Source organism: Ambystoma mexicanum, chromosome 9 (assembly GCF_040938575.1).
Source record: "Ambystoma mexicanum isolate Mex_15411 chromosome 9, UKY_AmexF1_1, whole genome shotgun sequence".
NCBI classification, from domain to species: domain Eukaryota; kingdom Metazoa; phylum Chordata; class Amphibia; order Caudata; family Ambystomatidae; genus Ambystoma; species Ambystoma mexicanum.
Window position 1 is genome coordinate 77,250,982 of NC_090931.1, and position 16,388 is coordinate 77,267,369.

Here is a 16,388-nt window from a genome sequence, read left to right on the forward strand (position 1 = left end):
CGGTGGTCGGAACCGAGGCACCAAAGACAATTTTTATGTGGATCAGAGACATTTTCTTTCCACATTTCAGACATTTTTTAAATCCCGTCTTCGGTGTGGAAGGGTTCAAGGAAGACGACAGCTTTCTTCACAAAAGATTGAAGCGCAGTTTGAAACGATCCGAAGCGAAGCTAACGGAAAAACGCAACTGAAGCCAGCGGGCGTGCTCGAGGCTCTTATACAGGCCATGACGTCGGTGTTCGAAGGGTGCCGCCGAGGGACATCGACGCCACGACCTCGAGGGGAGCGCTCTCTGGTGGAAAGAAGAAAACATGTTTCCGAAGCAGCAAGCTGAAGGTAAGGATATATCTAAGATGAGGAATCTGTGGGAGGACACAATCCATTCGAATTAGACAAACATTAGCGAAAGCGGGGTAGCTTCTATTAGAGCTGTACAAAAAGAAATCAAAGTCATGGGATGCAGCATATCCCTTAGCCACCCTATTCTAAGAAGTGATACTGCCAGATTGGAAATGGACAGGCAAGCGCTCAAAAAAGGATTCCACTAATCTTATGGATTCAAAAGACTTCCGTAAAGTTGGTGGCTTAGGAGAAGACTCATATTTTAGGAATAATCAAGGAGACCTCCTTTCATAATCAGGAGGGGATGGCTGAAAAATCCTGGAAGGGATTAAGCAGCACCTCACTGAAGAGGCCAAACAAGGATGAAACAGAAGTATGTGTGCTGCTCTAAACATACAGAGGGTAGGATCCTAGCGGTCCGGTATGGCAGTTTCGGGACTCTTGCATTTAATTTCACTCATTCTGTAATGTAGAAATGCACTTCAAAATGATGGAGTGTAAGGCAGCCCAGAGTATTTCCCTTTGATTATAACTGCTTCAAAGTGTTCAATTTTCGCATAAGGATAACAGAATAATGCGACTGTTCTAAGAGACATCGGTGCTATTATTTTGCTGAGCAGACCGGAACCACAGAGCAAGCAGCACAGGTCCTGTGTTGCTCATCTACAGGCGATTTTGGTGTACATGGTAATAGTGTTGAAAAAGAGATGGGACAGAGGAACATGGCGTTTTGCCTGCCACCATAGAAAGCAACATTGTCCTCTGATAGACGGCACAAGATTAGTAGAATCAGACCGCAAAAAGGAAGAAAATGATCTGAGGTGATGGTTGGTGACATGTAGGGTGGGTGAGAGTGTGCGCGCCTGATCTTCAGAGGAAAACAGCAGTGTGACAGTTCACAAATTTGAATGAAAAAGTATCTTTTGAAATAGGCTGTTCAACCAGGTAGAGTAAGAATGACAATGTGACACGGAGTATAGGTTGGGGAAACAAATATTTGATAGCAAATCCCATATTTTATTCAATGCGACAGGGTCATGTCCGAGGAGAGCAAAACTCCTCTCAACCATGGGTAGGCATCCTACAACGGGTTTTCAGAGCCTAACCTACCTCAAAGGTGGGTTGAGGGAGTTTTGCGATGGCCCCAGTACCCGACACGCCTCAGTGTTTAATGTGGCATGAAAGCATGTCCCTTCCACAATGTGTGTCAGCCTCTTTTCTGGCCAGATTTCTTTTGCAGGACTACAGCTACCAGGCCTTCCCAACCAGCGCCAAGAACGCCGCACCGGAGTCAAGACAAAGGAAAAATTGATAGGATGGAACAGATGCCGATTAAAAAAAAGAAAGAAAAAAAGGGGTGCTGGAATTACGGGAAATTTCAAAACTTCTAACAAAGTCCCAGAAAGAGCAGGACAAGACAGGCCCGAGAGAGCAGATGAGGAAAAACCAATTGAAGCATGGTACAGGCAGAGCAAGACGGGCTTGGATATAAAAGCCACTTTCTCCCAAATATGAATGTTAGGGAGAATTTTCATTTTTCTTAATTCCTCCCACCTTAGAGACCCATAACTCTTTTGCTGGACTTTGGGACTTTTTAATTTTAACCCTGCAGTGAATGTGCCCTTTTTCTCACTCTCTCATGTGTTGTGACCTGGTTTGGATTATGTGTTTCTTTGTTTTTGGAGTCCGACAAACTCCACAGGCATCTACTTTTTGTATGGTGACGCAGAGCACCTTCAATGCAGTGTCACAGAGAAATCCTTTAGATTTCTATTAAGGTTTAAATACCTTTTCTTGGGTGAACTACAGTTCCCAAGAATAGTAAAGTGAAATTGACTTTACTTACCTTTTCTCTTTGTAGGTCCAGCACACACCATCTTATGTGGAGTGCTGGGGGGTTACTTAGTAGACCCATTTCCTACTTACTCATGTAACATTTTTTATGTTACTCTCACTACTTTAAATGGCTGGTGGGAGTGGTTTAATGTTCCTACCATTGTGCTTTTCTACCGAAGGCTGAATCCTCAGCAGAGTATAGCACCCATGGGTGACCATTTTGGCAAAATGGCCCCGGTCATCTTTTTTCGCCCTTTTCTGTTTGTGAGGTCTTTCTTGGGTTTTACTCTGTGCACCAAAACCAGGTTTGAGCCCTTTGTTCACTTTGTCTTTGGCGGGTTTCAGTACTCAAACCAGCCTCTGGCTCCAGCGTGTCTGGAAGGGCAGAAAGTGAGGGAGGTGCCCAAAGCTCCCCCGTCCTTTGTCTCTAGGGAAACCTGAATGCACCTAGAACTGATTGGCTGGCTGCCTGCCCTTGCAGGACAGCCACCCTGCTATTTGAGTGACAGCTAGGCTGTGTATGATGGGAGAAACCTGCTTAAAAGGCGAGGGTTTTGGGACTAGAAGCAGAGTTGACAACTGGGAAGAATAACGTGACAAAGAAACCGTGAAGGAAGCTTGCTGCATCCTCCTGGACCGTTGAACTGCCCGGTGAAGCCCTGCTGCTGTGCTGAAACTCCTTTTTCTGATCGACTTCTTCCCTTGGATTAGTGGGACCAACTAACCCAGAGAACAAACTCAGCTGGAAGACCTTCCTCGACTGGCTGTACTTCTTTGCTGCTGCAGGAACCGAGTGCCAGGAGTCGAGAAATCCATAGTCGAGTGCAACGTCTGTAAGCCGACCAAAAGCTCCAGAAGTCTACCCAGGAACCTCCATAAGCAGGACAACCAGAGCACGAGTCACCTCATCAGAGAGCATGACTCAAAGAGTGAAGTAAGCCCAACCGGTGTTCAAGATCCACGGTGGTGCTGTTTACCAAGCTCTGAAACCGTAAAGTGCTGCTGATCCGAAAAGAGCCATCAAATTGCTGCCGCAGGAGTCCCCAGAAGTCCTCCCTCTTGTCCGCACGACTGAGACCGCGGAACACAGGATCTGCATTACTGCAACTAGGCAGGAGCCGGCTGGACCCTCTTCTGCTAACCAAAGGTACTGTTCTGACGTGGGGTACTTACCTCTGTCTGTAGCTTATTCTTCTCAGATGAGACTTGCAGTAGCTTCTTTTTCTAGAGTTGACCTCAGCTCTCACTTTCGCAAGTGTAACAGCTTGTGACCCTACAGTGATTTATCCACAACAAACTCTCTAACTTTGTGCAAGCCTTTTCCTATCTAAGAAGTGCCCCAGCTCAATAGACTTTGGCTGTCCTGGCTCCCTGCAGACTCTTCTAATCCACTTGATTTTGATTCTTACTGCCCCTCATAGGTAATGCATTGGTTTTAAACTAATATTGCTGGGAAAGGTTTTTATTTATATTTCATTGGAAAATTTAAAGTGCTCACATGCTTTGAGAACCTGTTTAATCCTTTTTACTTCCTTTAACAATTCCTTTCTGCCAACCTCATAATTTACAAAGTGTACTAGTAATACATAAATGCCATTACTGTCCTAGTTAGTGAAGTCACCTAAGGGTATAGGAAGTGTGTAAGAAGCAGCTCTAAAGATGGTCTACTAGCTTTGTGTGAATTCTGAACAAGTATTTTGAAGCATATCTGATTGCTGTATATATTGCCCTTTTTAAAGAATGCTCATTTAAAAATGATTGTCAAATAAATAAATATTTTTAACTACAAACCTTGAGTATACGTGTTACTTGGCTACTTGTATTGGTGGATTTCATTGCTACAGCTCTACAGCTCACATGTACCCCTCTTGAGATAAGACTGGCTGCTCAGTCAACTACCAATTTGTGTAGTACAGACATATAGCAATAGGTGGGTTACCTAATACCAAGAGGACAAGGGTCGTGTAGTCTCCCACAGGGTAACTCCATCAATTCTTGCCTAACAATGAACAAGACGTGTTTGGATTAGTTTGGTGGACCGAGAACAGGCAGTGGAGAGGAATACGGAGTAGATTGTGGCAGTGTCGGAGGAGAGTGCAGATAAAGTATTATGTGTGAGGCAGGGGGTACTGATTGGATACTACATATGTGACATCACTGAAAATTGTAATGAAAACTATTTACTGAACGTCAGCTGGGAAAGTGTCATTCAATTATTTGGTTCATGGACAATTTTTTAAAGTAACACATTTTCCCTAAAGGAGAGTATAAATATTAAGAGTCAGCAATGTTGTACACCTCTAACATCAAGAGGGTCTGCATGTTGCATGATCAGCATATGGTTTTGGGCTCATATTATTTTAACCCTGACATTTGTATAAATCATATTAGAAGTCAAAAGATCGGGATCAAGAACATGCAAAGCCTCCGTCACTACCCTGAACTCTGCAGTTTTTAAGGAAGTGGCAAAAATATTGTAATCAGTGCTATAGCAAAGCAAGATTCAATTTTAAAGTCCTTTGTTGAGAACATCTGGGTACCAGAGTACCTTTGACAAATTCACTTTGTTGCCCCTTCTACAGATCTTAAATCTAGAGATCGGGTGAACATCACCCTATCAAACCAATAGACAGAGTATGTTGTGGGTTCACATCTGAGATAGTCTCATGGAAAAACTAGACTTCTTCTATGGAATGGCTTCCATTATCACAGACAACCTAAGACAGTATGGGGACCCTTAAGCAAACAACAACATTGGCTGGCATCGGCTCACAAGAGTGTCACTCAAATAGTCCAGAAGGAGATCCTTTTGAGGGGAGAGAACTCTTGGCAGACGGCCAACAACAAATATCAAAATTGCTTTTAATGTATAAAGTAATATAATTAAACAACTTTTTGATAAACCTGTAGATTTCTATTAAAAATGTTTGTATAGTAATTCACTTTAACAGGAGCTGTTTTCTGATTTTGGTAAAGGAGGAAAGAGCAATTTCAGACAAATCAAAAACGTATTAAACATATACCCTTATGATCTAGAAAACCCACATGAAAGAGGGGAGGAATGTTTAATGAGGGATTTGTAACAGTTTACAAATTGATGAGACTTCCCTTCCAGGGCTCTAGGAACTGACCCAAAGTACACACTGCTTTTGCTTTCAGTTTCTTTGATGATGATCTTCACACTTGCCCATAAGAGACACCATTAGCCTGAAATGTATTCTATCAAGTATGCAAAATCATTTTTTTTTAAATACAAATTAATACTGGCTCACAGTCATATCTTAGCTTTCCGATAAATAACATTTTAAATTAATCTGTTAACTTAATTAGCAATGAGACATACAACAGAGTTCAACATTTACTTTATCCAACAACAACAACAGGTCATTTAGAACGAATGGACAAAATTGGAAACAAACAAAACCTTTCTAGGATTTCCCCAGGAAAACATTTTCAATCAGTAGACGCTTTTCCTAGAGGGTGATACAAGACTGTATGGAAGGGGCTGTTGAGATCGTTAAAATTAGGAAAAAAAAGTTAAAATCTCTCAATTACATCACCTTTGTCCCAAAACAACCTGCCTATCATTTGAAGCTGCTCGCCACTTCTGGTTAACTGCTGTCCACTGAATATTGACTCCACAACAACTAGTGTCACACCCCCTACTGCCTCGTCCAGTTTTTATGTTGTCTTGTTCCCTGAATCTTCCAGGGGCAGGCGCAGTATGAGACTACTTCATTTCTGGCACCAAGATCAGTAATAATCGTTTGAACTAACATTGTTCCCCTTTATTGCTCCCCCGGCTACCACTGATTAAGGCTCTCTTAGACAGCCCATCGTCTGAGTCAAAACTTGGCATCTGAACCTAGCCATTACGGAATCTGCCACTTACGTTTTGATTGGAAACACTTATTTTTAGAAACATGCGCCGAGTCAAGAGCCACAGTCTTCATAGGTTAACCCACCTGTACTCTTTCAGAGGAAGGCCTTAATTCTTAAATGTGCCCATAAGAGACAATTTGGCAAGTACGAAGGCAATGGACAGAAGATGACATTTTATAAATTAACTGACCGGTCATAAAAGAAACATTTTTAAGTATTGGCAACATGAGCAGTTTCTTCCTCCATGAATTACGTTTAAGGGAATCTCGAAAACTCCTCAAATCACCAACAGAGTGAAGGAAGGTGTTTGACTCAAGCCTCTGTCTCACCAATTCACCCGACAGGGCACTTCACTTGGGACAACTTTCTCCAGTTCAATAGGTTATGGCCGATGTTCCCAGAGCCTGCTAACAATTCCTTTTCAAAATTCCATCCAAGGACAATACTGTGGCATGAACCCCGACTGAAAAAGGTTCCTTCTTGAAAGTCTCGAACATCTTGGTTTTCCCAAAATCAAGCCGCCGATCTATGCATCCATCAACGGTCACACCCCAAGCCAATAACACATTTTTCCAGTTTGTATCCAAACCACTACAATGTTTTGTCAAGATCAATGCTTTCGTATATTGGCAAGTGTAGCATATGAAGAGTGAAATGTCCAACATCCACTTTCACATTTTCTCCATCTTCATAAGGTATGAATGACTGCTTGACAAGTACAGCTCAGGGTGAACATTCCAGTGAAGCCAACTTATCAGTGGATAAAAGGCAGTAAACCAGACGCTACCTTTCCTTCTCCTTCATTTAATAAGAACCCGGACCAGCAACATATAAATCAGAACTTTGAATTAAAAAAATAAATCAAAAAAGATGCCCGTCTCTCTCTGGGTCCAACCCCTGAAACGGGGGATTAATGGGAATGCTGCTCCCTTACACCATCAAAGATAGCAGCCTCCTAGAATTCATGTTATGTCATGGCACAGCTTGTGTACACAGTAACTGCTCTTACAGTAACTGCTTTTAGACAGCCTGGACACCACTACCTGGTCAGCTGAGGTCCAGGACAGTCCTTGTTGTGGCTGCCAGCCACCAACATTGCAGAAACCCCTGAAAGTGCCCACTAGGATTTGATGGCAAAGTGGCAGTCTGTGACCTGCAGGCCATCCAAAGGAGGAATCCAAGGCCCATTTCAAAACGTTCTGAGCAAAAGCAGAGTTACTTCCTCAAAAGCGAGTGAGGTTCTTGATAATCCCAGCATCAAGTAACCTTTTTATAGTCTGTGTTTCGTGACTAATGTTGTGATCTGAAACCTAGAAGGAGGGGACAAAAAAAACAAAGATCAGTTTTGTGCATTAATAACATGAGCATTTGCACACTATATTAATGTGCAATGCCTCAAACTCTGTCCATCAAATTTAGGGACACAAAGCCTGGGTTGTTCGACAATGACGCAAAATCAGCCAAACAAGCTCCAAACGAGACCCAACAGCAGTTATTAAAGATGTAAGCATAAATAAATGGATTCCAAGTAGAAATCTCGTAGGTTCAAATCTTACAAGATTAAGGACCATGTCACTTTGAGACCTCTTCTAAAACTTAACAAAAAAACATACTTGGCGACTAATATGGTCTCTAGGAGAAAACATCATGTAGTGAAAGGTAATCTGAGATTACAATGCATTATTGCTCAAAGGCCAACTCAGTTGTTCATCCTTTCAATGGTCATAAAATAGGAAACACCAGTTTGGGTGATGATAACACTGGTTAGACTACCAGAAGGGATTTATTTGTAGTCTCTGCTACACTATGTGCACTCATTATTATGTTGTTTCTGTCAGTCACAGTGTCCTAGGAATATCAGGGCATGCTGGTTGTAATCATTTTGTGACATCCACCCACACAGGTTGTTTCTAGACTAAGAGCTCAGTTAGGTGAAGGGACTACTGGCCACTGCGGTTGTGGAATCTTGTTTTGTCATGGCAGACGGAGGATTACAGAATAATGGGCTTGTATCAGCATCTCTGACAGTCCTTGCGTCAATCAGCTGTGCTGATGGGGATGAAGAAGCAGGCAAAAGGTTAGCAGAGCAGAGGAACTCACCGCCATGGACTTTAGTGTTGCTTTCTCATAGTAGTGTATGGGCATCTTCTTATTGGAGAGTTCAGGGTAGCCAAATCCTGCAATGTGGACCACATCACAGAAGTGAAGGGCAAAGGTGATCGCCAGCAAACCACTCGTTGGTTTCTGCACAGGAAAAAGAATACCAAAGAGGGGAGAAATAGACAATAGTGTTAATGTTACGTATAACACAATAGCCCATCAGTCACGGAATGCATAGCAAATTTGGAGTCCGCGGATTCCAAAACAATCACACCCTTCCATCGAAATAATACAGCAACAACTCCCATTGCTTAATGTCTCAAAGGGGTTTTGCATGATTTCAATATTCTTATTGCATATTTCCCAATCGTGGCAGATAGGGGAAGACAGACAAAATGATTCTCTGAGGCTCACCTAATATGAAGAGTTAAGGCCATAAATCAAAGAAACGTGGAGACATCCTGCAGAGGCAGTTTCTTCTGCCCATTGTACCAGCGACCGGTTTAATTGTTGACATGCTCAGTAATGAACTGGTCATTCTATTCCCTATGTGCCTTCTGTGCTCCTGTCAGTACAGTGTTCACCCGGGGCACATAAAAGAATAGAAAGGAAGTGGCAAAGCCATAAGAAGGCATTAGCTAATTTTGAATAAATTTGAAAATCAACGGAGGACAAAGTAATTGCAACCAGACATGGCACTTGTTGCTTAGAGTATGGTGCCTCACATGGGGGTCGGCAGAATACTGCACAGCATATTTGGCCGAAGGAGAATTCGTCCCACTATTTGGGACTAATATTAGGGAAATAATGTAGGGTGAAATAAGGGGGGCTGCAGGGATCCCGCCGCATATACATATGCAGCAAAATGAATCTGTAATTAAAAAAATAAGACAAAATTTGATGAATTCTTCTTCAACCAAATGAATTTGGTCAAATCACCCTAAACCCTTAAATGAAGCACAATTAAAAAAAATATAAACAGGCTAGATAACGTATTTGTATTTCAAATAAACATCTTCTAAGCATGCTCCTAAAAACCAAAGCTCTTGGAAGAGCATACCAGTCCCTTCAGAGCTTGACTTCTCAAATAGTAGTTATTGTGGTGACAAATGATATTCCTTTTCACTAGTGTGACACGTTTCTCAGCGACTCACAAGGCAAAACTAATGTTTCCAGTCTGTATTATAAAAAAAATAGGATTTCAATATAACTGCAATATGTGGGATCCCTATATACCTTTTCCTCAACCTTTGATGGGGCCCCCACCTCCCTAGTCCGATCTTCCTACTTCCACTGGTTGTACTGTGGTTTTAATTTTAATCGCGACAGGGCAGGGCAACCCTATCATCTGTTATATCTCTATAAATAGGAAGGTCCTAAAGGCCATGGCCTTATGTTTCAGACTCCCCCAGAGGCGTCCTCCTATGGGGCCTAGGTGTAGTCTGTTTGCCCTGGCACCCTTATCCTCTCAATGGCAGTCTCATAACATTTTCCTCACTCACCCGACCACTCTCTCGGTCAGCCTCTTCTCCATCTGTCTCGCACTCCCTCCACACTCCGTCTCCGGGTCTCACCGCTCGCCCCTTCTCCACCCTCCAACCTATTGTTCCTCTCTCCCTATACCCACTCCCTGGTCACTCTAATCTCTCTCACTTTTCTCATCACTGACCTCACCCACCAACCCCCTCCAACGAATCTTTCCTGGTCTCACCCACCAACTCTATTCTGATCTTATCCGCTTCCCTCCAAATCTCACACCTTCCAACAGTACCATGCCTTTAATTTCCTTCCCACTCTTGCTTCTCACTTTCTGTTACCCCTTCTCTCCTATTCTCAATCCTCCTGTCGCTATTCCTACAGAATTACATCCAACCACTCTACTTAATCACATCCTACTGTCCTGAAGCCTGCACCTCGACAACTGCCTGTCGATCCCGACCCTCGCGGTCCATTTGTTGGAAGTGTCCTTTCCAAAAATACACAGCTCGCTCTCCCTACGACTCGCCTCGAGGCTGAGCCTAACACCGTCACGAGACCTAGTGAGGAATGGACCCCTGAGCTAGGCCCTGGCTCTCCTATTTTTATGACCATGGACGAAAAATGTCAGCGAGCCATCCTGATGGCACAACCTTCCACTTCGAGTAGCAGTTCGAATCGCTCCAGTTTCCAGGAATCAAATTGATCAACCAGCTAAAGACACCGTGGGAGGGTCAGTGCCCTCAGGGACTAAGGAAAACGTATGGCTCTCGACCAGACAGGTCTGGGAACAAAATCGCCTTCAAGCAAACTCTCAAACTGGAAAAAACTCTGGATCGGAACCACTTGATTATTCTGAACCGGAGAACGATTTCGGACCTCCTCTATTCAATCCCTAATCTGAGACAGTTATGCTCCTCTGATTTGACTGCGATTGAGTTCTGTGAAGACAGACGTCTTGATGCCGTGTTCCTCCACATCACGTCACCGGTGGTGAAAAAATATGTTGATGTAGGCTTCAGAAAGCCTGTTGATGTTTGGGTTCGACTTGACGGCTGTAAAATCTGGTGAAGTGTACTACCAAACGTCGCTGAATCGAATGGAAGGGGTCAAGGACAAGGTGTTGACTGCCTCTCCTCAGTTTACTAGAGAGGCAGGTACAACCTCTGAGCTACCTCCCCGTCTTTATGAGGAATCGAAAAGAGATAGAGGGATGCAAAGGATTTCTTGGGCGGAGGCTAATCGAGAAATACCTATTCTCGTGAAGGACAGAAATGACTACACCAACGGCCAATTTTGATCCACTGCAACAGGGCCCACCTCAGCCAGCGAGGGATTCAAATTAAAAGGACCCGCTGGGAGTGGGCAGAGGTCCATCTGGCCCTCCTGTTAAAATATCTGTGTCCTTTGAAACACTATCTTCTACACGACCTGTCAAATGGGCCGGCCCGAAAAACTCTGTAGCAACCCAATGACAACAACCCCTTCCCCTTCGCCCGGTCACTTCAGTGATCTGCCAACTACCATATCTACTACTCCGAAAATCAAGTTAAAATTGATTCATGGAACACCCAGGGTTTTACCCACTTGACAAATCCCACAGATGTAAACTTGGGAGACTACGACCTGATCTGCCTACACGAGACCTGGATGAGGTAGACCCCGGGCATAGACAGGTTTGAAGTCATAATTAACCCTGCCAAGAAAAAGAATACGGGACACCCCTATGCAGGTCTCCTGACTGCAGTTAGATCCGGCAGCCCTTTTAAACTGCTAAGCTCCTCAAATAAGAATCTGCTCACCCAAGTGTCTACAATTGGATGGGAGACACAGGCGACACGGCGAGGTGACAACAATCTAAAGTACGTCAGATTGATCAATGTATATCCGAATCCCGCCTTGATGAGAGATGGAGAGTTTATAGAACAGATCTCCAAAACTTTGGATGGCATCTCTACGAATCCAGGGCCAGCCCACGTCATCTTATGTGGGTATCTCAATATCTCAGACTTCTTAAAAACTGGACAAGACCAAGACTGGAATCTAGATGACTCACGCCATGTCAGACGAAACCTATGGAGTAATCTTATGGACTCCTGTGACATGCACGTTTTGAACAGTAACTGCATAGGCGATATGCCATCTCAGCCTACGTGGGAGAACCAGGACATGGCATCAACTATTGATTACATTTATGTATCAAAGCGTTTTTTTACCGCTGGTCGAGCAATTCCAAGTCATTAAAACTCAGCACAGTTACCACCACTTTCTCCAATTGGAATGGTCCCCAACACATTTTATGACCCGTGAGCATTACCCAATAGACCTGGACACATAACAGGGGCTTGCGTCTGAAACTCTCATCCATTGAGATTCAATCATTGTCAGCTGAACAGATCCGGACTGGAGCAACGGTCGACTACTCTCCTCTATTGGAAAAATTCCATCGGCACTCTCGGCAGGGAGTAAGAACTGAATACTACAAACACGCATTCGACCCCGAACTGGTGGCCCGAATAAAAGTGGCAAGGAAAACCGCACAGAGATCTAAAAATTCAGGTTTACCAGAAGATTACTTAACTGCCAAATCTGCGAAGACTGACTATAAAAGCTGGCTCTGCACCTCAAGACATTTACGTTACCAGCGGGACGCCGAGGCGATGCTATCTGCTTTGGGAGGTAAAGACCCAAATAGATTCTGGTCTTTAATCAAGGAAGACAACTTGGCGTTGAGAGCAGACCAAATCAACCCCATAGGCGAAGACCCCTGGATCATTCATTTCCGCGAATAGTACACGTCAGTTGGTGGAACGGTTGATCCGCTCAGGCTCACTAAAGGTCTGGATTCTTGGGTCTCGTCGACCAGTCCAAACAACGTCTCATGAAGAATTAAAGTAAAGAATTCTAGAGCACCGGTGCCTGACGGTCTGTTGAACCGTATGTTGAAGGAGTTCCCCGATGACTGGGCCACATTCATCTGGATCCTGTTTGAGCAAATAACCTTGTCCCATCACTTGCCAACCTCCTGGACGAGAGCAATAATTGTTCCCATCCATAAGAAGGGGGACTGGAGTAAACCTAAGAACTTCTGTCTCATCTCTTTCTTTTATGTCATCGGCAAGCTCTACAGCTCGATTGTATTGGAGCAGTTCAACGGGTGGTGTAGAGAGTCTGGCTCCTTAGACATTTTTCTAACTGGTTTTGTTAGGGGCCTGGGCACATCTATAAACACCCCCCTACTCCAACCCTTGAAGGGAAACCTAGGCCCCGCTAAACCAAAGATCTACATGGTGTTTATAGACTTAGTACAGGCTTTTGACCTGATTAACCGTGGCAAGTTATGGTCTAAGCTGGCAATGAAGAACTGCCCGATGCCTATACTCCACCCCATCTTAGCAATGCACTCCAACACCACGCTACGAGTAAGGCTAAACAAAGCCGGCATGCTCTCGAATGAAATAAGAACTTTTTGAGGAGTAAAGCAGGGATGTCCCTTGGCCCCAGCGCCTTTTAACTTCTTTCTGGAGGATCTCCCAGAAGCCGTTGTGGAGACAAGGTCATTTCCCCCCCAAGATTGGTGGAGTTCAGCTACCACGCCTGCTCTATGTGGATGATGTCGTGCTGATCAACCAAACCCCTGTTGGTCAGCAAAGACAACTCGACACTTTACATCGGTACATCTGTAATAATGACCTGGAGAAAACCAAAATCCTGACGTTCGGCCACGGAATGAAGGGTCTGAGCCGTCACTCATGGTACATTGATGGCGAAAAAATTGATAAGGTGCAGTCCTTTAAATATCTAGGGGTGTGACTGAGCAATTCCTTAATAGAGGCACCAATATCTACCTACCTTCAAACAAAGATGAAACAGCTCACCACCCAGGTATCGGCTCTCTACAGGAAGTTCAGCCGCTTCCCGATCGTCCCGGTACTGAAGTACTTTAAAGCCAACATGGTACCAGTCCTAACATTCGGGCGGATGCTCTGTTCAACCTCCCAGACTCCCTTTGGAACTTGCTCGAAGGGGGGTTTTGGAAAAAAAGTACTGTGTCACCCCCCTCTCCATGCCAATAGCCATCATTCGGAAAGAGCTGAGTCTTAATCCTTTAAAAACATACAGTTATTTGGAACAGACTGGCTTTGTTCAAGAAGTGTCATGACCTTCCTCGGCCAGCAATTTTGGAAATGGTCCACAAAGAGATGCGGTCTGGCTCAAACCCGACTTTGGCGATATGGTGCGCATCGACCCTGTCTTTCTTGGTCGATATTGGCAGCTCTTTGGACCAACTGCTGTCTGACTGTGAGCGAGAAAAGAGGAAAACCCAGGAGTATGACTGGATACAAACCCAAGAGCAAGCAGGATGCTACAAACTAGTTGCACACTTCCATCCAGAAGTCTGTATACGTAATACTCCCTGTAATTACTTGAAACAGGTCCCTGACAAAAGGGCCAGGGATTTCTTTCTGCTGACTCGATTGAATCTACAGCCAACCAACGAAATCAGAGCAACTGGAGGCCAATCTGAGGAAAACTTGTGTCGCCATTGCCTGGCTCCTGTGAAAGAGGAGTCACTTTTCCATCTGATGGTATTCTGTCTAGCCTTGGACTTTGCATTGGTGGACAAGAAAATATGGTGGCCTTTTTTGATGTCTGGAAAATAAATCTCCCATGTACTTGCAGTGGTGAAATTCCTGATGGAGGTTCTGCCGGAGAGTGGAATCTGTAAAAAAACTTTACATTTTCTTTTCCTTTTTTTTCATTCTCCTTCCCCTTCTTATGCTGTTGTAAGTTTTCTTATCGGTTAACATAACTCAATTTTAATGCTAATAAAAATAAAATAAAAAATAAACTCAACCTACCAAGTAGGAACCCACCATTCAAAATCACTACCAACCAATCCATGACTCATGCCCAATTGGTACCCCTTTCTCAACCTCAACACGTTACCCTCTCTCTCTGAAAACACAAGTCTTCCTCCAGGTGCTCCACCCTCCTCTTTGGTCTGTGGGTCCCTCTGCACCTTCTCTTCGACATCACCCATTCACACCTCACCCTCAACAGACACTGATGGCTTTTTTATAGCCCTTCCTTTCCAAGCTAGAAGCCTCCCTTTGCTTGCACTGGCTACTCGATCCCCTTGACCAGAATTGCCCCTGAAGTCTTCAAAAAGACTTCTAGCCCTGCCCCAGGGATCTTTTGTTTGCTGTTGCCCTCTTGAAGCCAGTAAGTATTTTCCTACAAAGGTTTTGGGGAGGGTTTCCTGCCTCCCCACCCCCTAATGCTGGGCAACGCACTGCTTGTTCCAGCTCCCCTGCTGCTGCAACACTGCTCCCCTATAGCCAGTTTGAGAGGTTTTTGATTCCCTATTCAACTTCTGCAGGGGAAAGTCTGTTTCATTTCCATTTTGGTAGCCAGTCCATTCTCCCTGTTCCACGCCAGGTCCTGTCCGTTCAGCAAAGGTGCATTGTGGAACGTATAGTCCCTGGGAGCCACGATCCATCCCACCTTTATGAGGATTCTGGTGCATTCTGGTATATGTTATGATATGATACGTTATTTATAACGCGCTTAATACCCAGAAGTTTCTAAGCGCGGACCCGGGAATCGAACACATGTTGCTCTGTGTTGCTTCCAAGGCAAGCACGCTGCTGCTGAGCTATCCTCCCGACCTAATTGAGCTAATTGTTTTATCTTGGGTACGATCTGAAAAAATACCTGGCCAGGAGAGAGGCTGATTGGTATTGAGACAGAGGCACCAATGTACATGGATGGCGACAAACATGGTAAACAATTAATTGGGTACTCCCCTTTTGTTTGATAACGGGGGGTCAAATCTGTACTCTGGGGAGAGTTGAAGAATAGGAAAAACAGGAAAGACAGATTGACTACCCCTCTCTAGTTGTCCTTTTAGTGGAAACCGGGCAGGATGATCGGAATCTACTGAATCATTCAGTAAATTAATCACCTATATTACACTTTGACACACTTCTATTTCAAAAGTATTTTAGTGACAATTCTCTTTATTTTTCTTTTTAAAAACATTGTAAAAAACATGTACTTAGTATTCAACTCACATCACTTTCATACAACAATGGAGTTATTTGATTTTGATATTCTTTTATAACACAACTATCATTTGGTTATGTCAAAAAGAGATGGGGAAAAGAACATTTTTGGATCCCTAACTGGTCGACATGTTTCTGCCCTTCTTGCATGTACTACACCCTCTTAAGTGTTGTCACTCAATTGACTTGTTAGGCCATCTTCAGGACACAGCAGTACAATCAGGAAACTTAATTTCATTCACCCGTAATAGATCTTCTGATCTGTTGTCCAATCTATAATAATTAGGACATCTGAGAACTAATTTCGCCTTTTACTGTGCTTGGAATCGGGTCTTTGTGCTCACACAATTGCAATGTCGCAGCTGTTTATGTGCGTACCAAATTTTCATCGCTTCTGTTTCACACTATGTGTAGGTGGATGGTCAAAAATGACACAGCGTCCTTTCTTTTTTTCTTTTTCACATTTTTTTCACGAAAGCTCTGTTTCTTTGTAGTAATGGACCCTTCTTTCGTGCGCGCGTAAGATCTAGAAGCTTCTGGACCTCGGCTCTGAGGGAGGGTGCCCCCGACTTCTGAAAGGGAGGATTGAAAGATTGAAAGGTGAGGTAAGAGGGATGGGGAGGGGCAAGCGGAAGCCCGCCCGAGTGATGGACAAAACCCACAAGTCGTTGGTGACGGTTTGCC

At 44.0% G+C, this 16,388-nt stretch overlaps 1 protein-coding gene across 7 annotated transcripts in view; it reads right to left on the minus strand.

Annotated features, from left to right (window-relative positions):
- Nucleotides 1–5,203: 5,203 nt before the first annotated feature.
- Nucleotides 5,204–16,388, minus strand: part of ST3GAL4 (ST3 beta-galactoside alpha-2,3-sialyltransferase 4) — an 866,978-nt gene continuing 855,793 nt past the window's right edge. For all 7 annotated transcript variants that reach the window (XM_069614189.1, XM_069614186.1, XM_069614187.1 and 4 more), the window contains 2 exons: nt 8,161–8,304; nt 5,204–7,370 (listed from right to left, as the gene is read on the minus strand). In XM_069614189.1, coding sequence (XP_069470290.1) covers nt 7,284–7,370; nt 8,161–8,304 — 231 coding nt within the window. In that variant the 3' untranslated portion in view covers nt 5,204–7,283. The remainder of the gene's footprint in view (nt 7,371–8,160; nt 8,305–16,388) is intronic.